Below are 27,857 nucleotides of genomic sequence, written 5' to 3'. Positions count from 1 at the left end.
AACGTTTGTACCATGATGACTGGATCTCTAATAGTTACCATACATACTCACCTACCCTAGTCACCTAATACTCTTTTATATATATATATATATATATATATATATATATATATTTCTACCATTACTTTAAACTCAGTAATTTCAAGAGAGTTAATCTTTTCTCTTAAAATGTGCTCCTCACCAGTTCCCTCTAAAGTAATGAATAATATCTCCGTCTACCAAATTCTGCAAACTAGCAGAAATCTGGAAACCATCTTCCCCTTCCACCAGTGTTTTTAAAATCTCAAGGATCTGGTCCCTCTTCTCCCTCCACCAGCTGTGCATCCCACCCACCCTCTCCTTATCTTCACTTACCAACTCCTCAGGCTCTCAACTTGCCTGCCTGCCTCCAGTCCCATATCCCTCAAAGCAGATCCTCTACACTGTCACCAGAATGACCTTGCCGAAGTACTCATCACGTGGCTACTGCTGAAAACCCTTCGGTGTCTCTCTAAAGTCTCCACCCGCAGCCCAACACAGAGGCCCTTCTCTACCTGGCTTCTGTCCTCCGACACCATGAGCCTCAAACCCTGATGTCTCCCATGGGTATTCCTCATTATAGCCACACCAAAACTCTCCCTGCTCAAATTCAGAAACGGAATAGCTGTGGACAAGGGTTTTGGGGCTCTTGCTACCTAAACTGTTAAGGTTTACTCTCAAAAACCAAGGAAACGAATAGAGCTGGGGATCAAGGAGCACCATGCTACTTTAGCCTCTCACACATAATACTGGCCCTTGGCGTGAACGCCCTTCTAGCACTCCACTCCCACCTGACTTGCCCAGCGTGCCTGGCTGTGTTCTAAAACCTAGCCCATGTCAGAGCCCTTTTGAGGCACCCCTCGAAAAACACCCATATTTGGTGGTCCTGATGAACCTCGTACAAGCCTTAATTGTAGCACTTACTTTAGACACAGGCCTATTTATCATTTACCTCATAGATCATTCCCTAATGCTGTGCTGAACCAATCAATATATGTTAAGCAAAACAAGTAACTACTGTAAGCTCACAGCTACAGACATACATCAAATACATTCAGGATACAATCAAGAAAGCTACATAGAAAAAGAAACTTCAGGTTCAGAGTTCTTAGCTTCGAATCCAGTCACATTTTTTTGATTCAACGAAACATTCTATAGGGTAGTTGGTTATTTAGTCGCTAAGTCATGTCCCACTCTCTGCGACCCCATGGACCATAGGCTGCCAGGCTCCTCTCTGTCCATGGAATTTTCTGGGCAAGAATACTGAAGTGGGCTCCCATTTCCTTCTCCAGGGGATTTTCCTGACCCAGGGATCAAACCCATGTCTCCTGCATTGGCAGGGGGATTCTTAACCACTGAGCCACCAGGGAAGCCCTTTACTATATGATATATACTGAGCATAACACTGGTGAATAAAATAAACTTGGTCCCTGCCTTCAAGAATTTCAGCGAGTATAAAGAAACCTAAACTGTGACTAGCACTCTGAAATAATAGAGCAGAGGTGTTAAGTCATGGGGCAGGGGGCAAGGGTGCATGAAGCTAGTCTGGACAGTTGCCCAAGGCCTCCCTAAGAAGATGACAGTTAAGACAGTTATGTGAGAAGCCGGCCACACAAAGCGCAGGCAAAGAGGTGCTCCAAGTAACAGCTACGGCATGTGTGAAGACCAAGTCAAGAAAGACGGTGGCTGGCATATTTGAAGGACTGAAAATACACCAGTGTGCTCAGGGCACAGTGAACAAAGGTGATACTACTCAAGATGAGGAGGGAAAGAAAGGGGAAAGGACCAGATCATGAGGGTCCCTCTAAGGCCATGATAAGAAATCTGGGTTTTGTTCTAAATTCAGTGTGTAGTAGGGAACTGTCATGAATTATTTAAAGTGCAATGATCAGATTTAGATCTCAAAAAGATTAAGTGAATACCATATAGAAAAAAGACTGAAGCGGGTGGCTGCAAAAGTACCAATCAAGGAGAGGAAACTGTCATTTAAGTTAGAAGTTGGGTTTCCCTGATGGCTCAGACAGTAAAGAATCTGCCTGAAATGCAGGAGACCCAGGTTCAATCCCTTGGTCAGGAAGATCCTCTGGAGAAGGAAATGGCAACACACTCCGGTATTCTTGCCTAGGGAATTCCATGGACAGAGCAGCCTGGCGGGCTACAGTCCATGATGTCACAAAGAGTCAGATGCAACTGAGCCACTAACACCAAGTTAGAAGTTATGGTGGCAGGGAAAACACAAGTGGCAGAATCAGAGACTGGGGCGGAAAACTCTGGATGGATGGCAATGCCTTTAATACAGAAGAGAGTCAAGAATACACTGGGAAGTAGAGGAGAATTTGGTCTGGACACAAAGTTTGAAGTATCTGTGAGACATCTGAGTGTGAGCACAGTATCTGTGGCTTGAGCACCATGATTAGTTTCTGGCTGGAGAAAATAGACTCGGGAGTCATCACTGTACAGAGAAAGGCACAAGTCTGAAGGAAATCGCTGATGAAGAGAGTACAAGAGGAAAAGGGATCCATCACTCAGGTATAAAACTTTCAGAAGTCAATAGAGGAACCTGCAATGCAAACAGGAAAGTGCCAGAGAGGAGGACCACAGCCAGCTGAGTGCCATGTCGCCTAAGCTGAAGAGAGGAGAGTGTTCCCAGGGGAGGGAACTGACAACAGGGCTGGGTGATGCAAAGAGGCCCAACAAACTGAGGATGGAAATGGCCGCTGGCTCTAGTCAGCTCACAAAGGTTGTTGACAGCCTTGAAATGGGGAATGGGGAGGAAGCCTAGTGGGGCTGAGCAGTGAGGGGGAGAGAAGATGCGGAGATTTCCATCAGTTATACTTAAACACAAATATAATCTTCATGCATTATTCATCTGCCAGTTCCCTGAAACCAGCCAAGAGCTATATGCTGTATCTTTACATATTCATAATAAGCTTATCTTAAATCCTAACAGATTAAAATCGAGTCAAATGAGGATTCTCACTTGACTTCTCCATATAGCAGACTTCTGATATTAAAAAGAAAGCTTGCTTTTAGATTAGCCAGAGCATTTATTTCCATGAATTTTTATCTCAAAGCAAAAACGTAATGGCAAAGACTTGCAACCATCCCTCACTATCTTTAGTGAGATAGTCCCTCTAAGAGACATGCTAACATATTACTCCTCAGGCGACTTGCCCACCAGAGCCACAACACACACCCCTCATTCCTGCTCATGGACACCTCCAGGGACAGTCCAATATCTTCCCTAAAGTGTCTTCTGCAGAATGCTATTCCCATAAGAACCTAACAGTTCTGTGGTCTCAAGCAACTGAGTGTACATTTATAATGTAACCCCCCCCCACCACTCATCTGCAAAGTGCTCATCAAACCAAAGGTGCGGACGAGTCGTACACAAAAGAATGTGACTTAATGAAACCTAGTTTCCCCAACTTCCTTCACTACGAACACTTTTGTTTACACGTTAACACCTATTAACCTTTATATACAATTCTGCACAAAGCACTCAGGGAAAATGCTGCTCTGTTAATTCCCCTGGAAAATTTTCCATCTCTAGGGCACAGAGTTCTGTTCCTAGAAGTCTTCTGGAACATTTAACACAGGACAGAGGTCCTCCAACTTACCTTCTTTGGGTACTCTTACATTAACTCTAGTCTTCTAAATTGTTTCCTTTACCCAAATTGTCAACACTGCTTTCCAAAACACATTTGTCACCTACTTCCTACTCTGCCTTTTGTCAGCTTCTCAATGGCACCCCACTCCAGTACTCTTGCCTAGAAAATCCAATGGGCGGAGGAACCTGGTAGGCTGCAGTCCATGGGGTCGGTGAGAGTCTGACACGACTGAGCGACTTCACTTTGACTTTTCACTTTTATGCATTGGAGAAGGAAATGGCAACCCACTCCAGTGTTCTTGCCTGGAGAATCCCAGGGACGGGGGAGCCTGGTGGGCTGCCGTCTATGGGGTCGCACAGAGTGGGACACGACTGAAGTGACTTAGCAGCAGCAGCAAAGTTGTATTAATACAGACTGTGTATTTCTTTGTTGTAAAGCGCTATACAGATCTACTTTTTAAACTATCAGTATAGATATAAATTTGTGGGGATTTCCACTTACCATTTTTAAAGCATCTTTACAGGTTTCGATATAGTCCATTAGTAATTCTGATAGAGATGTAATAAAATATTGTATAACATTTAACTATAAACCTATAGAATGAACCTCTAGGTTGTTTCTAGTTATTCTGGATTTTAAATAGAACTATGAAATTGAAGTGAAAGTGAAGTAGCTCAGTCGTGTCCGAACCAGGCTCCTCCGTCCATGGGATTCTCCAGGCAAGAATACTGGAGTGGGTTGCCGTTTCCTTCTCCAGGGGATCTTCCCAACCCAGGGATTGAACCCAAGTCTCCCACATTGCAGGCAGACACTTTAACCTCTGACCCACCAGGGAAGCGGGGCTGGGAAGCATGTTTTTACTAATAATTTCAATTTAGTGATTTACTGTTATTCCTTCCTTATGCATGTTTAATACACAGCTAATAAAGTTAACCTAGTTACCAGGTTAACTGTTAACTACTAAGACCAGAGCTAAATCCTCTGGTCTGTTCCCGAGGGAACACATATTATCATATTACAAGAGAATAATACAGTAATAACAGGCTCTGTTTATAGGACTACTGTAAAGTAAGGACTTAAAATAGTGCCTGACACAAAAGCACTAAAGTGTTTAACTGCCATCTCCAGGACAAGGCCAAACTCAATAATCTCACACATCATACTCCAACTTCCCACCTACTTTTCTGGACTCAATGGTTGAAGACAGACCTAAATGAGAGGGAAGAACAGGGAGAAGATACAAGAGGGTGCAATTCTATGGATAATTCAAGAGTGACTCAGGTCCAAACAAATCACCAGGCAAACAAATGTATATTCACACACCACAAGGGTACATTTCGGATCCTGGAAACATTATCTCTGGTTTTTAAATAGCTATAGTTAAGAGCACAATATAGGAAATTGAAAGGAATGCTTTCAAAAAGAACATGAAAAGACACATGCAATGATCTATACTGCCTTTATGGCTTCAGGTTACATTTCTGCAAAGTATGGGCAACTGGGGAAATTTCTGGTTGGTGTAGACAGACTGGTTTTATTTCTTTTATTGTCACCTCTTCACAAAACTAAAACAAGCAATCAAAAATATTTTCCAAATTCCTTTTTCCTCCCATATGATCATAACCCACCCTGACCCTGCTGAAATGTTTCTCTGCTTCTTCATCCTTCCATTCCTTCATAACCTAGTGTGGAGACAAGAGCAGCAACAGGCCTCTCTGCCAGCATCCTAAGAGCAACGCAAATACTAAGCATCATGAAGCCCAAAGTTAAACACAAGTGGTCACTGCTCTGCACCACCCCTTGCTAGGGAAAAGGTAAATTCCAAAGCTTCAAGTTTCAACCATCCCAGGTAAGGTTTTACTCTCTGTAACAACAGCCATCTACTTAATTGTCCTCTCTTTGATGCAAAACGATAAAAAAAAACTGAGAAAGAAATGGAAATTAAAGGAGGGAGAGATACATGAGAGATTGGGATCGACATATTCACACTACTATATATAAAATAAATAACTAATAAAATCTTACTGTATAGCACAGGAAACTCTACTCAATACTCTGTAATGGTCTTTATGGGAAAATCTAAAAAACAGTAGATGTATGTACACGTGTAACGATTCACTTTGCTGTGCAGCAGAAAGTAACACAACACTGTAACTCAAATACACTCCAATAAAATTTTTTTTAAATCATTTCAATATATTCTAAGACTTTTAGTCCTGTTCCACAGGCACAAAAGACTCAAAATAAGAATTACCAAGTTATAAAATTGGTTACCAACTGTACAATTTACAGTACTTTAAAATGTAACTTATAGCTGAGTGCCATCAACTTTTTCAACCCATTTCTTTGCCTAAACATATTCCTGTAATTAAAAAAATTCAGATATTCCTACTGCTTGTTCTTGGTGCCAGATTGCTTTTTCCAAGTTGTTAGAGCAAATATTACACATTTGATTTGCTATAAAATTTAAATCAGGATTATTCCACTGCTTAAGTTAATTTCCCAAAAGGACAGCCTAAATATGTTGCTTTATAATTCAATATATCCCAAATCCTAATAATCCCTTTATTTACTGAGATTTGTATGATTAATGTAAAAATGGCTGGTTTTCAGGTAGGAAGAAGGGGAGTTACAGTATTTTTAATAACCACCAGGAACATGTATTTAAAGCATAAACAAATGTCTACAATGTGTTCAATATCACATCTCAGTTACATTCTTCTTCATTAACTGATATCAGTAATACACTGTAAAATGTCATATACTGACTAATTTTTATTTTGGGCTCTGAGTAGCACAGTCTTCTTTGCTTAAACTAAATATAGTAGATTTGCTGGCTTCCAGTCAAGGTACTTTTTTCTCCACTTTGTGCCTTGGAACTACAAACTGTAAAAATTTCAGCTTTTTGAGTAATCCTCATCTTTTGAGGTTGGGTTTGATTACTGGAACCATCTAAAATCTGACTGGAGCCCAATCCTGAAAAGAGGGTGAGTGACTAAGACAGACAGTGCAGATACAGGTAAAGTATGAAGAGCAGCAGTGACTCTATGAAGTTAAACTCTCATGTGGCATATGAACTTGTCTCCTCGGGGAAATTCCATCCATGTATTGGGGGAAAAAAAACCATGGAAGTCACCGAAGTATCAACAGAATCAGTGCCTACTGACACATAAATTCTCACTGCTTTATGGCTTAATTATGCATCTCTGTATGAAATGTCAAAACAGTAATTCAAAGCTAACAAACCGTGCTTCAATTATTTAGTACTATGCATAAAATAACAAGTATTTACTAAGTAAGTTAAATACCAAATTAACCATTTGGCAACTGCCCATATCAAAATATACAGCATACTTCCCTCCCTTCATCAAAGTGTCATTTGATGACTCGAGTTCTCATTTGGAGTCAGGTATGACTTATTGTTTCAGTTTCCTCGTCTGTAAAGTAGGGACAGCAGTAGTGTCCGCCTTAGGGAACTGCAGCAGAGATTAAAGCGAGAGTACAGGTGAAGAGCTTGCAACAGTGCCGGCACATTGCAGGCGCTCAGTAGAGGGCTGTCTTATTGTGCTGGCTTACACCATCATTTCATGAGTATGGAGTACCTACCACACACTGCTAACGGTCCTGAGAAACCAATCAGAGAAGATAGTAACTAATACTGTCCTGAGTGCGAATGAAGTGCCGAGGGGTTTTCACACATTCTCTTAACTCCCCACCATTTAAGCTCCCACAGTAACATTAGGGTGAAAATGCTCTGTAAGCTAGCTCTGCTACAATCTTTCCCCTTCAGCCTTATGAACCACGTCTTCAAAAATGTTCCCCTTGCTTTCTATGTCAGCTTACTGTCATGACTTCCTACCATTTTGAAGATACGCCACGTTACCAACCAATGCTCATTCCCTGGCTTTCTCGTTTCTCTTCTTGTTTCTTTCTTTTGGTGATCTTAATCCTGTTTCATAATTTCAACTATATGTTGAAATCAAAAAAACAAGAAGAGATTTTTAAAGACAAGTCCAATCTCTTTTAACACAAAAGTAATTTGAAATTAGAGAAAAGCTGAATGACCTGTCCAAGTTTAAGGCCGATGACACTAATCTAAAACTCTCTTCTGTAAATCCTATAAACTACCAGGAGAATATCATCACCAGCAAACATTCAGTACAGCTTAGAACCGACCCCTTTCAAAACATAACCACAGGCTTGCCTTACGTTTCTTTTGTATCCCCCTTTACAAACCTATGCCTGAACATTTTTAAAAAAGAAACAAAAAACTAACAGAATGAGAATGATATTGCTTCTATTTCAGCAAACAGTGTTTGTTGAACACTATCATAAATATCTTAATCATACAGGGCTTCCCTGGTGGTTCTGCTGGTAAAGAATCTACCTGAAATGCAGGAGACCCTGGTTTGATTCCTGGGTCAGGAAGATCCCCTGGAGAAGGGACAGGCTACCCATTCCAGTATTCTCGGGCTTCCCTGGTGGCTCAGATGCCAAAGAATCTGCCTGCAATGTGGCAGACCTGGGTTTGATCCCTGGGTTGGGAAGATCCCCTGGAGAAGAGAACGGTTACCCACTCCAGTATTCTGGCCTGGAGAATTCCATGGACTATATTGTCCATGGGTTCACAAGGAGTTGGACACAACTGAGTGACTTTCACTCACCATAGGGTTAAGTTCTAGAAATACTATAAGGCTTTATCAACAAATGAAAGCACATACAACTTTACAAAATCCATGGAAGACAGACATCCAAAAAAGTCTCAACTTCCTCACATACGGAATGAGGAAATAAAGGTAATAATGGAACTTACCTGATAGAGCTAAACATTTATAAAATCCATCTTATCTAGTGAAAACTCAAATATTAGGGTATGTGATAGAAAGTTTATATTAGATTACCAAAGTACACTTCAATAGTGAATTCATTCAACAAGGTATTATACAGCATGCAAAGATATGATTAATTCCTAACTTCAAGGAACTTATCATTCATTTAAACAGTTGCGAAAGTGTGTTAAGTTGCTCAGTTGAATCAGACTCTTTGCAACCCCATGGACCATAGCCTGCCAGGCTCTTCTGTCCATGGAATTTTCCAGGCAAGAATACTGGAGTGGGTTGCCATTCCCTTCTCCAGGGGATCTTCCTAACCCAGGGATTGAATCCAGGTCTCCCACATTGCAGGCAGATTCTTTACCATCTAAGCCAACAGTTGTGAAAAACACATACTAATCTGATTCTAGTGATCTGGAAAATGACTGAACAAGGTAAAAACTATTAAAAGATTCTGGAAAACAAGCTTACCTAAACAAATGAATTTAAGAACATGAATTCATCTATTCCAAGCTTGAATTTTCATAAAAAGATATTTCTAGGTATTAAAATTTCAAAGACATCATGGTCTTTCAGTGTCCAAAAGAGGATTCCAAACTCAAAAGCTAAAATTTCTCAATTTTCATAGACTTTCATACAGTTTATTAGTATTTTTAAAACAAATAATTTATATAAAGAATGAACTCCTAGTTAATGCCACACTATATATACATTATATATATATATATATATAATTTTTTTTTTTTCTTTAATTTCTTGACTGAGCCACATGACATGTGGGATCTTAGGTCCTCAACCAGGGATCAAACCCACACCCCTTGCATTGGAAGTGCGAAGTTTTAACCCACTGGACTGCTAGGAAAGTCCCAATGCCACACTATTTTAAATAAATATTGCAAATGTATTCCTAAATCACATAAATGAACCTTTACATAAACTGTGTCTTTAGTTTTATATATAAACTAATATATATTTTTTATATATAAATATATATATTTTATATATAAACGAATATATGTATTTTATATATATAGTTTATATATAAAACTGCCTATATATATATGAATAATTTTAAAAACTTAAAATATTTAGAATACGTCCAAAACAGTGTGAGGAGAGGGGAATATTTGCATCTTACCATTCATGTTACCACTCTTTTAATCAGGTTTCCATCTTCGAGAGGACAGTTCTTTTACTTATAAAGCAGGTGGTACTTTTTAATCATATAAGAAGCTTCCAGTTTCAAGAAAATTTTGATGTTCTTTTCCTTGCTATCGGATTATAGAGGATGAATGGCTTGAAACTGCTATTGTAATTACATGCCTTCTGTTGTCTCATCATTTAGGGTATAAAGGAGGGGCTGTAAGACTTGGAATTGGAAGCATACTGCCTGCCATCATTTCTCAGCAATTTATCCCACCAGACCCAAGGATTACTGGATTAGAAGGTTTTATCAAAATCTGTACAATTTCTCAGAACACGAGCCAAGCAACAAGGCCTGAGTATAAGAAGAGAATCATACTAGAGGTGGGTAATATTTGCCAGCCAGATTAAAAATGCCATAGAACTGACATTTCTATTATGTTACTCCTCTTACTGTAGGTTTTTATTTAGAACAAGACACTCGACACTTGGGAAATCAAGATGGTGGAGATTAGGACATGGAGTTCACTTCTTTCCACAGTACATCAAAAACTCATCTACAAGTGTAACAATTCACACAGAACAGAATATATACTGAACACTGGTTAAAAAAAAAAAAAAGTCATGCAACAGTTTCATTTTGCTATTTTTACAGAACAGAGTTTAGCATCAGACAGAGCTGGATTATAAACTATCTGACCTTAGGCAAGTCACTTGCCCCCGCTTCAGAGCCTCAGTTTCCACTGTGTGTATACAGTAGGATTCAACAATAGTAACCACTGCTGACACTCTAGAAGAAGAAAATTCTTGATCTTCAAGAATCAGTAGAATCTACAAGTTCTAGTTAGAACCTGAAGGTAGGGAGCATTCCAAGGAAGTGCTCAAAATTAAAGACTGTGCTTGATTTCTTAAAAGTTGTTCATACTTATTCATTATAGAATAACTTCATAACTCATATTCATATGTGGAGAAATTAAGAGCATCAGCCATGAAATTAAAAGACACTTGCTCCTTGGAAGAAAAGCTATGACAAACAGACAGCATATTAAAAAGCAGAGACATTACTTTGCCAATAAAGGTCCGTCTCGTCAAAGCTATGGTTTTTCCAGTGGTCATGTATGGATATGAGAGTTGGACCATAAAGAAGGCTGAGTGCTGAAGAATTGATGGTTTTGAACTGTGCTGTTGGAGCAGACTCTTGAGAGTCCCTTGGACTGCAAGGAGATCAAACCAGTCAGTCCTAAAGGAAATCAATCCTGACTATCCATTGGAAGGACTGATGCTAAAGCTCCAGTACTTTGGCCACCTGATGCAAAGATCTGACTCATTAGAAAAGACCCTGATGCTGGGAAAAGATTGAAGGTAGGAGGAGAAGGGGATGACAGAGGATGAAATGGTTGGATGGCATCACCGACCAGATGGACATGAGTTTGAGCAAGCTCCAGGAGCTGATGATGGATAGGAAAGCCTGGCGTGCTGCAGTCCATGGGGTCACAAAGTCAGACATGAATGAGTGACTGAACAACAACAACAATTTCAAGGAAAAAACTTAAAAAAAAAAAGAATCACTAGACTCTAAAGGTATAAATGATACACTTCATCATGGCTTATATAATGATCCAGCATTTGGACTGACAATCTGTAATAATTTATGTTTCAGTAAGTATTTGCTATATACCATGTGAACTTTCCCATCCTTAAATTCAATTTAACTTCATATTAGATAACAAGATCCAAGAGGTAGGTTAAGGTTAGGGAGAGTAAGGGAAGTTCACCAAACCTAATTAAAAATGAAATGCAACACAAGAAACCTAGAATTTCATTGACAGAACTGTTCAAACTCTGTATGTTTCAGAAGTTGAGGGTGTTTATTAAAATGAGATAGTCCAAGCTGTAACTCACAGAGTCACACATCCCATGTTAGTATACAAACTAACAACCATGTCTCAGGGAGAAGGAAAGCTGGGTGCATTTCAAGACCAGGAACAAATACCATGCTTTTAACAGATATGTATATATGTATACAGTACTGAATACTGGTAGTGAATGCTTTAATAAAAATAGAAATGGCACTGTTAAAACTGTCCTTGGTGGAGGAGCAGCTTCATAACCTGGGTCTACACTTTATGAAAAGATTTCATTCAGTAGTTAATTAGCTTATTATTATTGGAACTCTGTACTACTACTAGCTGGATAGCAGCTACAAAACTTACTGAACACTAAGATTTTGGAATTCAGTAGTAAGTAGTAAAAATACTATTTAATAACACACCAATAACAACAGCCACAACAGCAACCAACACTGAGGAACTTTGTGTTTTCTATAAACATGCTCTCATTTAATCCTTTCAATAATCTCATCAAGTATCTACTATCATCCCCAATATAAGATTAAGAAACCCTCCAGGAAACACTCTTAGTTACTGTGTTGTGTTCTGGATAACCAAATCTGAAAGGCCGTAACACTGCCTTGGTGCATTATCAGAAATCCTGAACACCTATATCTTATTTTGGTTTTATATTCACATTTTTCTTTTGTTATTGCTCTCTCTTATATGAATTTTTCTAAATGGCTGTGATGAAGTCACATATGTAACTTGCCTGAGTGAGAAATAAACAAAACAGAACCAAAGAACATGGTCAACAATTACCATGAATACATTAAACAAAATCTTTACCTTCTGGTAAAGCGTGATTTCTTCTACTGCACTTCCTTTCTCTAAGATTAAACTCAGTTTTTCCACTATAATGTAAGCATACACACAAATCCATTTATGCCAAAGTGGGATCCTATTCCATCCTTGTATTTTCAACAGTGTTAACCAGGCAATCACTTTGAAAATATTATTACAAGTATTCTTAAATGGTGAATAATAACAATATTTAAATTCTGGATTGAAATCAAAGAAGGAATAAGAAGAAAAGAATAGGTAATTTGTTACAAGTTGTGACAAACAGAAAATCACTAATACTTTTAAAATGCAGCTACAAGAGAGCATGTATCAACTAGGAAAATGGGATTTTTAAGCAAAAGCTAAGTATAAAAATGTCTTTAAAAGTATTTCAAGTATATAAAAGTGGAGATAGTTTCATGCATGAAAACAGTATCCAATGATAAAGGTAGAAAGAAATAGTTAATATTCTACTACCCAAATCAGCATTTTTAGGTGTCAGCAAAAGGCACATATTAAATAACCCAGTGGAAAAAACATTAGGAAAACTAGGATAGCTAGAGGCTAAAATAATTTTCTGTTCTGTTTTCTGTAACTAACATCTGATTTCGACTTCGACTTTATAATAAGGGTTTTTGCCTTTGTTACTACTGTTGTTCTTGTGTGTTCTTTTTAATGATAGTGATGATGTTCCATATGTAACTTGCCTGAGTGGGAAATGAAAGGAACAGAACCAAAAGGATCCTCTGGAGGATGGTTATATGGAGCAGAAAGTGGCTCTACATTCTTATCTGAGGCTGCTCTTTCCTCGAGCCTGTCTGCAAAAATAAGATGAACAAAACAAAAAATAAAATAAAAACAAAATGATCTTTAAATTTTAAAAAAAGTGGCACACAGTACAAATAAAAGTGAAAATTAAACAAAGCAACAGCCTTCTTGAAAAATATGAGATTCAAAGTTCATTTGTTTAAGTATCAGGGGGTAGTCCTGAGTTTAAATACGTATCTGTTTCTACAAAGGCAAGTTTAACAAAATAATCACAGTGCTAGATTTCACTAAATATAATTAACCTAACAAATAACTTAGGTTGACTTATTTAAACAACAGTTATATTTTAACTTGTAACATATTAGGTCTGAAGTTAAACCCCAATTATTAAACAAAGACATATTTGGCAAACTTTCTCTAAAAATACACACAGAAAAAAAACATTTATTCATAAAAGAGATAAATCATATTTTTCAATAGCAATAAAATATAATTCACTGTATGTTAATTTGTGTTACTGTTCATTTCTCATATTACTTGGTTAAACCATCCTCATACATACAAATATATAGACATTTCTCTACTAAATTAAAAGACTTAACAGAATTCATTTTTTCCATTCAATAAATAGTTGAGCATCTAGTATGTGCCAGGCACTGTTCTAGAGCATGGGCATACAACAGCAAACAAAAAGAAGACTCCTGCCCTCATGGAGGTTACATGCTAGCATGGAAGAACGACTAATAAGAAAGAAACACGAAGAATACAGACTTAAAAACAAAGTGAGAGAGAAATATGTAGAGCACGATAAAAGGAAATAAGGGAGCAGGCACAGGTTGCAGTAATAAATAGAGTGAATGGAGTGATGCCAACAGGTGCCTGGTGAGAAAAGATTCCCAGGAGGTGGAAGTGGATTCCTGGGAAAGAAGAGACCGGCAGAGAAAGTGCCAGAGCAGAGGCTCAAAGGTAGAAGCAGGTCTGGTATGTGTGAAGATTTAGTGTATCCTGATTCCCTAGTAGTGATTATTTTTCCCTGCCCTTAAACTCTGCACAACCCAGGCACTTTATCAGTTGACAACTTCTGGATTTCTGTAAAATGTCTCTTTATCCTCTGATTCCTGATAATCAGATCCATTCTACCCTTACAGATATTTTAAGCATTCCCAGGACTATTCTTTTCATGTTTGAGGAATTCTGTGGGTAAACTGGCTTCTTCCCAGGCCAGGTGGCTCAACAGTAAAGAATCTGCCTGCCAATGCAGGAGAAGCAGGAGACATGGATTCGATCCCTGGGTCGGGAAGATCCCCTGGAGAAGCAAACAGCAATCCACTCTGGTATTCTTGCCTGGAAAATTCCATGGACAGAGGAACCTGGTGGGCTACAGTCCATGGAGTTGCAGAGTCAGCCAGGACTAATCGTCCGCACACATGCGCACACACACACACACAATGGGTAAACTATGCTGATTTCATGTGAGTTCTAAGGGATGGCAGGAGGGGAGGGGAAATCCAGATCGAATTAGACTTCTCTAAAAAGACTATTAACTGCAGAGTGAGGTAAAAAGCCCCAAGTTAAAGCAGCAATCTCTTAGGACAGTGCTTCTCAAATTTAATGTGCATTCTAAACACCTGGGGAGTTGTTAAAATGCAGATCAGACAGGGTGGTTCTGCAATGGATCTTGAGATTCTCAATTTAACAGGCTCCCAGATGCCAGGACACTGCTGGTCCAGAGAGTGCAGGTTTGAGAAGACAAGGCCCTAAAGTCTAAGGTATTTTGAAAATACTTAATTATTGCTATGGACAACTGACCCTTGGAACACCTTTATGATATAATTATCAGTTTTATGGCTAAAACTAAGTCTATTAATATACACATGAAACTTCAGGTTGTTTAAATTTTTACTTAAAATTTTGAATGAAACACTAATATTTTAAGGCAACAAACCTGACAACTGATTTATGTACAAATAAAACTTTCAAAACTCAAGAGGTTATTTTCAAATCCAATATAGAAATAGAAAGCAATGAAAATTCAATTTAGATGTTCTTTTTCAAAATAGTCATTGTATCCTTAATTCAGGAAATCAGTAACAAATGCTGTTTGTACAATGAAAAAAATATAAAGGCTACCATATAGGAGTAATATTTTTTTATATATGGGGTCCCCACAATTAAAAATGTGAAGATACTGTTCTGTACAAAGTTCATGTATCCAATTATTTCAAAACAGGAAGCAGAATAAACTCACTATCAAGTGAATCATGTTCTCATTGTTCCACAAAATAGGATAAATTTTTCCAAGAAGGATTGTTTTTTTTTAATCATTTAGATTTCTAAAGTTCACATGATAATCTGAATCCCAGGGCACAACTATGTATAAATAAAAACTAATGAAATGGTATGTAGAGTTACTTTTCAAATACAGTCACCCCTAAAATGTATTTAAGCTCCATTTTCAAAGAACTTTTGTTTTCTTTTTCTGAATTGTTTTCTTTTCATTAGAGTTAAACTTAAGCTTGATTTGTAACTTACCTCTTCCTGCCTTCCCAAAATATTTGTGCTGAATGAAGACAGCATTTTTTCAAGAATTTTAATAGATACAGATGGCAAAAATAGACAATTTTAAAATTTTAGAATCAAATTATATTCCATAATATCATCAGAAAAATGAATATACTCTAAAAAGTTAATTCAACAGCTTATATGGATGGATAATGGCTTGAACAGCCAAAAGGTTAAAGAATAACATTTAAAAGTAGAGTCATCATCTGATACTTTGACACCATTCTAATATGCCTGAAAAGTTCTGTTATTCTGCCCTAAAAGAACAGCAATAGGTCTGAATCAGGTTAAAATGGTGAGAGGTAATGTTTTACCACAAACTAACTTTATATACTGATACTAATATCTACTTCATACTGTGGCTTCAGTCAGAGAAAAAAAACGCACATTCAGTAGAATACGCAAAGGAGCCACAGACTTTAGTTTTTTCGACTCTTCCTTTTAGTTATTTTGATGCAATTTTAAACAGAAATAAACAATAAATCCATAAACAAGAAAATATATCATCAAGTATTACTTGTAATTAATGTGTAGAGCTACACGACTATTCAAAGGCAAGTTAAATTTTCCCAAAGCAAACACCCATATTCTAATTAGTGCTTAATGTATTAAAGATTATGACAATTAGATTTCTAAAGTTAACATATGAATCTGAATGTTTTGATACAAAAGACCATGAAAAATACAAGTTTAAATTTAAAAAAAATATTGAGACTAGCTTTATTAATAATGCTTAATTTCAATGTAATATTTTGGTCTTAAATAGGAACAGGTTAAAAATCCCAAACCATAAATACTGTTATACTGAAAGCAAAAGCAAGAAGATTTTGACTCATATTTTATGTTAACTCCCTTGGCCAGGTGGATTCCACTGTTTTCTTAAAAATGATTAAAAAACGGGTTTTTAAATAACCAATTATGAATATCTTAGAATTGTAACATCTCAAAATTTTAGAATTACTGCCTGCAAAATACAAGTAGAGTATTTCCTAGACAGTACATCTTTTTTCTTTTTTTTTAAAATAAATAACCACATACTATTTTAAAAATAAAACTTCAAATGGCAATGTTTTATTCTGAACAATCATTATATGGGCAATGCCAGTATTTTTAAGGTCCAAACATAAAAGTATTCAGTTTCTCACTGGAAAGCTTTCATAAGCCAAATATAAAAAATCTTTAAAAAGACTTTGAAAATTTGTTGATAAATATCTGTGCTGATAAAAAAGATAAATTTGGCATTTCACATTCATTGGTAATTTATTTCTTCAATTTGGAAAATGTTGATAGAGACAGAGGAACCAACCAGTAATGACCAACAATCATTTTCCACTACACCATTAGTGTATTGAAACTCAAGGTTCTAGAAGAGATCCATCTGTGTAATTTATATCTTATCAAGTAGATCAAATCTTAGATACCTTATTGCTTGTGAGTGAAAGGAGTGCTAACGATGACTCAGCTTTACAATTAAGTCAAATGCAGGAGGAAATCTTTCTAAACTATATTCTATACATTACTGATTTCTTCATAAACTTTATTAAAGACATTTCACTTTTTTTGAAGCCCATTACTGTGCCTATCAATTATTAGAAGCTTCCCTGGTGGCTCAGTTGGTAAAAAATCTGTCTGCAATGCAGAAGACCTAGGTTAGATCCCTGGGCTGGGAAGATCCCCTGGAGAAGGGAACGGCAACACACTCCAATATTCTTGCCTGGAGTAGTCAATCTCTTTCCATGCTGTCATAAATCACTTCTGCTGTTGACATGTTTGCCCACAAAACCCCTTCCATTTGTTTTTTTAATTGCCAGCTGAGAAACCTGACAGCTTAGATATAATTTTATATGCTTTTTATAGAAAAATAACCTCAGAAATAAGACCCCAAAGACTTACACAGAAGGTAAAAAAAGTGGAAGTGGCATTTATGGAGTGCAGACTATTGAACCTTCTTGACAACCCTATGAGATAAGCATCATTATAACCAGTTTAGAAATGAGCAAGTGAACAGCAGTTAAGTAACTTTACAGAGTTACACCCAGTTAAATGGCACGGCCAGGTATCAGAATTCATGCTTTCTGCTGCTATGTGCTAACTTAAGTAAATCATCCTTGTGACAATGAGTTCAATAGCTCAGGAACCATCTAGGCGGTTTTCCAAATGGCTGAGTTGTTTCCAAGTCTGACCTTTAGATAAAGTTCCTCCTGCACTTTCATTTGGAACCTAATGTCTTTTCATAACTAATACTGCAGTGAACTCTCTCTTTGGCATACACATGTATACAAATACAAACACAAATTACACATGTGAGCAGACCTTTAAGTTTGAAAGCAAATATTTAGCTGGTTAAGAGTTTTACAAGCTAAATCCAATTTTTATGAAGTATATACCTGTATGCCATTCCTGCCTGTGCAAAGTAACTAACACGTGGTGTTATCATAAATTCTAGGGAGCTTAGAATAACATTTTTATGAGGTATAGAATAATGTGAATACTTTACCCATTCCATAAACTGATTGATGTTTTTAAAACAGTGTGGACAGGAGTTTTCACCCAAAGAGTAGAAAATACTGATTTAGCAAACCTTTATTACTATCCTGCTTAGAATACATTAAAATGAATACTTTAATTTTATCTTTTGCTTTAAAAATAATCCTATAAATTACAATGATTGGTTACCCCCTATATCTCCCTACCATCTCTCTAAAGGAAAGAGATACTTTTCTTTTTTAAAAACCCTGCTTTTTAGCCAACTCAACATAAATTGTAGGAAAAATGCCAAACAAAAAATGTTGTGGTTTAAAAATAATTTTTTTAATGAAAAAATGTAAATTGGTTTTACCAAAGTTAACAAACCTTTATTAAAGGCTCAGAACTCATTTTTATATCTGTATTTAATCAATTTAATTTTTCATAATCATATAACCAATAAGTAAAATACAAATTTAAATTCCAAACAACTATTCTTACATGAATTCAGGGCATTTATAAACTTTAACATAAAATATATATCAATTTGAAACAAAGTACTTCACCTAATAAATGTTCTCATAAGGCCAGCTACCGAAAACAAAATAGAAACTAGGAACTGTAACTAATGACCTTTTCACATGCAAAATGGGGAAAAACACTTGGCACAGGCACTCATGCGCACACACACACCCAAGACTCAGAGAACTGATCATTAAAATTTCAGGAGCGAGTTTTCACTACTGTTTCGCAAGCTCCTCAAAACACTCCACATATCTCTTTTCCAAAAAATAATTTCTAAAATATGTACGGTGAGGTTTGACAAATGTATTAGGTAGTTTAATAAAAGGCAATGATTGCAAGTAAAAACATTGAGATATCTGATATAAGATGGAAAAGAATTTATTTCACTTTTGCCATACCAGGATAACAAAGCAGCCCTTTTATGTCACCACTCATTCAAAGGGCATTACAAAACATTAACATAATGTAGTAGCCCATGTTTTCTTTCAGGCACTTTCAAAGGGCATCTCAGACCCACAAAATCTTCTAATGAGTGTGCAAGAAAACAGAGCTGCAAAATGATTAGTAAGGCAAGATACTAATGTCTCCCTTTTTATTTGAACATTAACTTTCCATTTTTTGGAGGTTTCTGAATTAACATTCAAAGATATACAGTATTTAAGTGTTAGGAATCAACATATTATCAGTAATCTTAGGTTTAATAGCTACCATCAAGCAACTGATTTCTAGTGCACACAAGATAGTATGATAGTATATGTAAAAGAAGATGGCCTGAATTTTGCCCTCAAATGCGCAAAAAGAATTTTCTCTTTACCATCCCAAAACAGTCTTTGGCCTTGCTGAATAATTACAGAGCTGTTATTTTACTGTGAAGCAAAATAAGCCTTCAAGTGTCCCTTACTTGATCTGAGAAGGTCAAATTCTCTGTCCAACAGTTCCTCTTCTGTTAACTTGGAGAAATTGTCCTCTCCAAAAGGATTCCACCCTGACATATCAGGTGGGTTACTGATGTTCTTCTGATTTGTCATATTTGCAACTGCCTCTTTACCAGCAATTGACCTAGAGTAAAAATTAAAAGACGAAAAAAAATTATAACTGAAAACTTTTAAGTGTCCTGGTTCATACTTTATAAATACTTGATAAAGCAAATCATTTTATTATGATGGAGGTGGTAGATAAGGACATGCATTGGGAGAGGGACCACATGGGATTTGAATCACCTCCATAAAGGTCACTAGCTGTTCACCCTTGGGCAAGTTCCTTGACCTCTGTAGGTCTCAACTTCCTCATCTGTGAAACAGAAGAAGCAGTATCTACCTCATAGGGTTACTGAGATGATTAAATGATTTAACACATGTAAAGCAAAGAGAACATAAATAAGTAAGCCTTCAATAAATATTAACTATTATTATCAGAGTGAATAAACCTTAAAGTGAAAATCAGCTGCCATAACAAACAGTACCACTCTAAAATCACTACTTAATAAAGTGATTTTATGCCCTGGTTGTGCTGAGACACCACAATAGCTTTGCTTTTGACAATAATTTTCCTTTTCCTTTTCTTAGCCTTAAATGCTGCTGGATGTTGCTAAGCCTTATCTGCAGATAGCAGTTAGCAGAATTAACAGATGAAAATGGAAAGGAGGACAGAGACGCACAGGGACCAGAGGAGAGGACTAGTAAGAGAAAAGGGGGAACTCGAAAAAAAGATGGGCTCCAAATTCAGGAGCCACTTGAATTGATGAAATGACTCCAACTCCATGATAACACCCATTCCCACAATGATTTCCTTTGTATTCAGTGGAAAAATACTTGCCTATTGGCACTATAAGAGGAGTCCATCATGGGTCCAACCTGAGCTGGAAGTGACGAAGAGTAGGACACTAAGGCTGGGGAGAACTCTTGAGGGGAGGTGAGATACTCTGGTGATGCCTGTGGTTGAGACTGCGGATGCTGAGCGAGCATCTGCTGCTGCAAGAAAGCCTGCTGGTACTGCTGCATCTGAAACAAAACATGCCATCACACAAAACAACGCCCAAGGGCACTAAGCACCATCAGCAGTGCACCTATTTACTTCAGTGCCCCTATTTACTTCACTCCTTCCTTTTAACACTGGCAACAAATCAGAAACTGGAAAATCAACTTTTATCTGAAGGAGCAGCTTCTGCAGAACACTACAACAAGGCAAAATAAATCTATTTAAGAAGCTGTTTAACTGGACTTATTGTAGTGATCATTCTGTAATATAGACACACAACAAATTATTACATTATCTACCTGAAACTAACATAATCTTATGTCAATTATACCTCAATTTTTAAGAAACTGGAAAGTTAGGCTCACCTAGCAGGATTCAAAAATTCTCCTTTAAATAGTTTAAGAAAAAAACAATACAGTAGTTTAAAGTCACTTGGTATGGTGGTTGCTATAAAAAAAGGTCAAACTATTTCTCTGAAGCAAATGTAATTTTCCTTTGGGCTTCCTTCCTTACTTTTTTTTATTCAATAGACATTTGTCAAATGAAAGAACATATGACAAGATATCCTGGGTGAGCAGTCATCTCCTTATACTATGAGATAAGACAAAAATACTATCAGTCAATTATGATCTGCCAAATCCAGGTTCAACCCAATGTAAAACTGCTTGAGCATACATAACTGGCTTTGATAAAATATACGTTCATTAATTAACTTGAGTTAATTCTGAATTATTAAATTCTAGAAAATACTATTCACACTGTGAATTCCAACACTGGAGTGTATACTCCAAAAGCAACCTCTGAAAGTTATGTAACACTTACCATTGCAGGATATTGTGATGCAGAAGGTTGTGGCTGATACACCGAATGCACTAACAACTGCTGCTGAAGCATCTGTTGCTGCTGCACTGCATGCTGATACTGCAATTTGAAAAACAAATTCAGTAATATTACTCATGCCACTTTTGTCCCATAGCCTTTTATTCTGAAGTATTGATCCTACCGTAACAATGACTTGGGTATTCAATAGTCAAACACTAATGTGAAATACCTATAATCAGTAAGTGACTGGAACTTACATCTGCTTATTGGAACTGGTTTCAAAATTATCAATGCAACATAATAGATTCAACTAAAAGCAATTTCCAGCACAGTTTAAGGATGTCTGGAAGAAACCTAAACCCATTTACTAGTTGATGAAGACCCCTGAAGTGATTTGTCTGCAGGAATTATAACAGTAAATTCCCACTCTCCTCTGTCTCCCCTTCAATGATATCTTCTGGCCATCCAATGGCACCCCTATTTAACTCCTCTTCACTCTGGGTCTATCAGTCAAGAGCAGACCACAAGTACACCCATAAGAAGTGTTATGCATACAATTGGCTCAAAAATAGTTCAGGAAATGATAGAAAGATGATAACAACAGCCATTAATTTAAAATAGCTTAGTGACACTAGAAATCTGCAGGTTCTGATGAGGCAAAGGACAAAACAGAAATCAAGGTCATTTTTTTCTATGTCCCTTCTAAATGCTGACCCCCATACACCTACACACATACATAACACACACATAACCCAACACAGGCAAAAAAAGAAAAATATAAAAATAAGAACAAGAACCCAAGACAATGCTACCTCTGAAAGCCTAATACCACCTTTTCAACAACATTATTAGTCTATAAACTCAAAACGTAACTCAAAAGATACTGCTCATCATAAACTGCAGTACTTTTTTGTGGTGCCAAATGACTGGGTGAACATTCTTTGCTTCGTAAAGCCAAAATGCAGCCTATTTCCACAGAGCATTCTGAAGTATCTCACAGAATGCAAATAAAATGCATTTTCTTTAATAAGCAGGAAACTGAGCAAACTGTTTATTTCAGTCCACCGTTTAACGCACCCATGATACAAAAGGGAATTCACTGCTTTTTACAATTGGCAAGAATCTCACAGCTATATAAGCTATATATACAAAAGATACAGATACTTCTGCATCTCAAGTAACAGAATCACCTGCTGCATATAAGCATCCTGAAGAAGCTGCTGCTGCTGGTGAGGATGGCGGTGCTGCAGATGAAGCTGCTGCAGTCTCCAGTCTCCCTGCTGTAGCTGCTGAAGGACTCGATGCTGCTGTGGAGGCTGCTGAGTGGGCCCCTGACCCAGTAAAATCTCAGGGCCATTTCCAGGTTTCAGTGGTCCTAAAAGAGGTTTTCAAAAACTTATATGAATATAATCATGATTTCAAGGGGGTAGGATGGATAGGAAAATTGGAACTGAAATACATACACTACCACGTATAAAACAGATAACTAATGAGAAGCTACTGTATAGCACAGGGCACTCTGCTCAATGTTCTGTGCTGACCTAAATGAGAAGGACGGCAAAAAAGGGCCGATATATGTATAGGTAGAGCTGATTCACCTCGTTGCATAGCAGAAACTAATACAACACCGCAAAGCAAATATACTCCATTTCATGGAGTAAAAATGAAAAATACTCATGATTTCAATAAAATGGTTGGATTTCAAAACACTCATTTCAGTAGTCATTAACCAAGGCATTATATCCTTATTTTATAGAAACTTCCATATGAATGTAGTCTAAATAGATTATTTACTATAGCAAAAGAATTCATGAAAGTTAATTTGGACAGTTACAACTCATGAACAAGTCGCTATCTTAGAAACACGTCATTTTCCACTCTCTCTCCATGGACACACCAGCCAGGCCAGTTTGAAACGTTCCACATTTCTCAACTGTATGATGAGTCTGAGTCTGCATCCTGAGTCTGCGTGTTTGCTGACAGGATTCTGTAACCAAAATGCCAGTTTCCACACACTGCAACTGTTGTTATCCTTTAAAATTATCTCAAATCTCTCCTCCTTGTTCTTTCACCTAAAGCTTCCACTTGGTTTTATAACATTGATTTCAGCACTGCACACATTAACTGTTTACATGGCTATTTCCTAACTAGTACCCCTGAGAGATGGGGTGAAGTCTTATTATTTATTTTAGCACCCTGAAGAACTTTTTAAATAACAGATATTCAAAATTAAATGCTACTGTAGAAAAATCTACTAACACTGGCTCCTAAATAGGCATTTATTTATAAGCTTTATAAACTGTACCACAGGAAAACCCTACAAATAAACTTCGGAAATAACCTAAAGAGGATGAAATACACAACTTCAAAAGAGGAAATGACGATAATTTCTATATTCTCTTCCAACAAGTTACTGTAAATTCATATGTGACTATTCAATCCTAAGGGGGAAAAGGAGGGAGCATGCAAGGAGAAAGAGAAGAACTCTTTCTCATCAATGTTAATGTCCTCAAACCTCCATAGGCCTTAAATACAGCATCTCTATGAAGATAGTTTTATGACTATTTCTAACTCTTCTAAAGAAAAGTTATGACCAACCTAGATAGCATATTAAAAAGCAGAGACATTACTTTGTCAACAAAGTTCCGTCTAGTCAAGGCTATGGTTTTTCCAGTGGTCATGTATGGATGTGAGAGTTGGACTGTGAAGAAAGCTGAGCACTGAAGAATTGATGCTTTTGAACTGTGGTGTTGGAGAAGACTCTTGAGAGTCCCTTGGACTGCAAGGAGATCCAACCAGTCCATCCTAAAGGAGATCAGTCCTGGGTGTTCATTGGAAGGACTGATGTTGAAGCTGAAACTCCAATACTTTGGTCACCTGATGCAAAGAGCTGACTCATTAGAAAAGACCCTGATGCTGGGAAAGATTGAAGGCAGGAGGATAAGGGGATGACAGAGGATGAGATGGTTGGATAGCATCACCAACTCAATGGACATGGGTTTGGGTGGACTCTAGGAGTTGGTGACGGACAGGGAGGCCTGGTGTGCTGCAGTTCATGGGGTCGCAAAGAGTCAGACACGACTGAGCGACTGAACTGAAATGAACTGAACTCTTCCAATTATAAGAAAATGCATGTTTCTTTTAATTATTCTTGAAAATGTTTATAAAATACAAGGAACCTGTATGCACCTTTGGCCACGTGATGCAAAGAGCCGACTCATTAGAAAAGACCCTGATGCTGGGAAAGACTGAAGGCAGGAGGAGGGGATGACAGAGGACAAGATGGTTGGGTGGCATCACCGACTCGATGGACATGGGTTTGAGCAAGCTCTGGGAGACAGTGAAGGACGGGGAAGCCTGCCATGCTGCAGTCCATGGGGTCACAAGGAGTCAGACATGACTGAAAAACGACTCTTAAAATTATAAGAATATGCATGTTCCTTTTAAATTATTCTTAAAAGTGTTTATAAAAATACAAGGAAGCTCTATGCACTATGCATACAGATTTATGCATAGCTCTCCAAAGTTTATTGTTGTTACTGAATCTCTAAGTCATGTCCCACTCTTCTGTGACCCCATGGACTATAGTTGGCCAGGATCCTCCGTCCATGGGATTTCCCAAGCAAGAATACTGGAGTGGGTTGCCATTTTTTTCTCCAGGGGATCTTCCCAATCCTGGAATCAAACCCAGGTCTCCTGTATTGGCAGGCAGATTCTCTACCACTGAGCCCACCTGGGAGGCCCCCGCAAAGCATACTAAGTTTATAAAAAATCAAGCTGTAGAGAAGTGTATCGAGTATGAATGCATTTGTATTTAACCCAACATGAATTTTTTACACCTGTGTTTACACATGCAAAAACACAAAAAGGACTGGGAGGAGGTACACCAAACTGTTGCTAGTCTACTCCAGGAAGAAAAAGAATGGAGATATCTACAGTTTTCTGAATATTACTTCTTTGTATGAATTTTTTTTAAATTTTATTCGTGTGTTACTTTTATGTAAGATTTAATGGGAAAAGAAATCTTAAGAGATGTATACATATGGGGGAAGGGGTTTTTTTTCCCCAACTTAAACTGGAAGCATGTAAGAAGGAGAAGTACTGCCCCTGACATGGGGAGACAGGCCTGACACCCCTGCATGGAAGATTCTCCTGATAAATGTGAACAGTTTTACAGAACAGCAGCATCAGACAAGGCTATCCTGTGACAGTGATGGATCATGACAAGCCCACTCCATAATCATGTCTCAACACTGGCAAAATCAGGAACACTGTCCAAATCACAAAAATGACCAAACTTCTCTCAATCCTGGTCAATGTGACTGAATGCTGCTTCATTTCCAAATGAGGCTTTTCCATCTCTCCTTCTACATAATGATATTATATCCCTACCTCCCCCAAATTACCAAAAACAAGCCCAACCCCTTTCATAAGTCTTTTCAGATACCTTCTTACTGAGATACTCCCACAGATTTCCAGGGTATCTGAGTAATAAAATTTATTCAAATATAAGTGTGTTCCTAGTGGTCTCTGGCTGAAGGGCTGAAATAAATGATAAGTAGCATCCCCAACCCAGAAAGGTATAAAAAGGGAAATTAACATTGAATGCTTACTATGAAACAGAATTTTCCAAGATACAATACACCTTGTTATTTACTCTTTAAAACAGAATAGCTGTTTTCCCATTTTACAGAAGAGACAACAGTGAGGCTAAGAAATGGTAAAACGGGAATGAGACATAAAGACTTCGTATTTCCCTATTTTCCCTTTTCAATAGAATACTCCTCCGTCGGGTATACCTGATCACCACAGGCATATGTGACATCAGAGAATATGCTGTCTTCTTGAGGATATATTTTACTTAATAGTAGTAATAATAGTTAATAGTGAACATTTCTGAAGGACATATTACATGGCAAGCATTACAATGAGCAGTCATTTAATCTTCACAGCAATCCTATATTTTCATAATACATGTTACTAAAAAGCAGAAGATACAGGACTGAAATTCAGGTTCACGAGACTCCACACGTGGGTTTTTAAGCACTGTGTGTGAGTGCTCAGTTGTTTAGTCATGCTCGACTCTGCAACCTCATGGACTGCAGACTTTCAGGCTCCTCTGTCCATGGAATTTTCCAGGCAAGGATACTACACTGGGTTGCCATTTCCTACTCCAGCAGATCTTCCCAACCCAGGGACTGAATCCACATCTTCTGCATCTCCCGCACTGGCAAGCAGATTCTTTACCACTGCACCACCGAGGAAGCCCGTTAAGAATATCCTAATTTAAAACATACTGGTTGAAAACAATTTTACACAAATGCTTTGTAAGGCTAGAGTTTCAAATTCTTCCTTTCCAATATAACACAGGAACTTTAGTATCAACTTCAAACCCTACTAGTTGATGATGACTCTAGGGATGAGCAAGTTGTAAGCTTTTTGTACCATACTTTTATACTGCCAGTAACTTAACATTGCTGAGAACATTAGGAAAATAACTAACAGAGTTTATTACACATTAGTAGCTTTATGTTTTTTAAAGTACTATGTAATATACCTGCTTCACAATAAGTCTGCCAATAATTTACACTGCTAAGTAACCAAGCCATAAAAGGTTTATGTAAATCAACTATAAAGGGGACGAGGATGGCAGGGCTGTATTACCTTTTGGTCTGTGATTACCGAATTCACCGGGAGCAGGGACTTTAACAGGTGTTGCTGAACTTTGAATGGTCAGCACACTGGGAGTGGCAGTAGTAGAATTGGCCTTTGGTCTCTGCCTTGGTGCAATTGAGGTTTCTGTTGGTCCAATGGTGTCTGTTATTCTACAACAGAAGAGGACATGTCATTCCAAATACTGGGATTATTTCTAACTTACTATTTGTTCTATGAAGCATCTATTTCAGCAGATGCATATTTATTATTATTGATGATCATGTTAGTCCTCTTGGCTTCTTCCTAAGTCTCATTATCAAGTATTAAATGTTAATAAAGATAAGGAAGTAAATGAAATAAAATGAACCAACTTCCTCAAACCAGATTGCTTCCACTCATAGTCTGCCACTGAAGCTGGCAGGAAAAAAAGACCTCAGGATTGCTCTTAAGGAGATAAAATAAACACACAGAAGCCTTCTCAGTAAGGTTTTAGGCAAAATTGAGAGCCAACTTTCTAAACCAGTCAGAAAAATAAAAATAAACAACAAGTAACAGTCTTCCTTAGCTTGGACTCGGCCTAAGAAAGAAGGAATATGCCCTAGGGCACATAAAACAAAAGAAACCAAAACTTGTAACAGGTGGAGCTACCGGCTCACCTTCATCTTTTTGAATCTTTATCGTCGCTTGACTTAAAACACTGAATGGAAATTATATAAAAGTTTTCACACTAGAACCTAGTTTAGGTCACAGATGTGAGTGGTTAAATGGAAATCAGGAAACACTAAATATAATCTGAGAAGACACTT

The 27,857-nt window shown here is 37.5% G+C and overlaps 1 protein-coding gene and 2 long non-coding RNA genes across 5 annotated transcripts in view; 1 reads left to right on the top strand and 2 right to left on the bottom strand.

Moving 5' to 3' along the window:
• LOC133249758 (uncharacterized) overlaps positions 1-27,857 on the bottom strand; it is a 475,012-nt gene that overhangs the window by 261,655 nt on the left and 185,500 nt on the right. The gene's annotated exons all lie outside the window — the stretch shown is intronic.
• BMP2K (BMP2 inducible kinase) overlaps positions 1-27,857 on the bottom strand; it is a 117,284-nt gene that overhangs the window by 6,981 nt on the left and 82,446 nt on the right. For 2 of the 3 annotated variants that reach the window (XM_061420574.1, XM_061420575.1), the window contains 6 exons: positions 27,061-27,221; positions 22,587-22,771; positions 21,397-21,495; positions 20,413-20,597; positions 19,499-19,656; positions 12,984-13,094 (listed from right to left, as the gene is read on the bottom strand). In XM_061420574.1, the coding sequence (XP_061276558.1) occupies positions 12,984-13,094; positions 19,499-19,656; positions 20,413-20,597; positions 21,397-21,495; positions 22,587-22,771; positions 27,061-27,221 (899 nt within the window). The remainder of the gene's footprint in view (positions 1-12,983; positions 13,095-19,498; positions 19,657-20,412; positions 20,598-21,396; positions 21,496-22,586; positions 22,772-27,060; positions 27,222-27,857) is intronic. The other variant, XM_061420576.1, reaches the window with a different exon arrangement.
• Positions 95-20,418, top strand: LOC133249756 (uncharacterized). The gene is made up of 4 exons (XR_009737086.1): positions 95-2,547; positions 5,316-5,478; positions 9,807-9,988; positions 20,163-20,418. It is a non-coding gene; the product is annotated as an uncharacterized LOC133249756 (long non-coding RNA).

This window comes from Bos javanicus, chromosome 6, assembly GCF_032452875.1.
Source record: "Bos javanicus breed banteng chromosome 6, ARS-OSU_banteng_1.0, whole genome shotgun sequence".
Taxonomy (NCBI): domain Eukaryota; kingdom Metazoa; phylum Chordata; class Mammalia; order Artiodactyla; family Bovidae; genus Bos; species Bos javanicus.
Note: the sequence above shows the minus strand (reverse complement) of the source record. Positions and strands in the feature narration are given on the sequence as shown.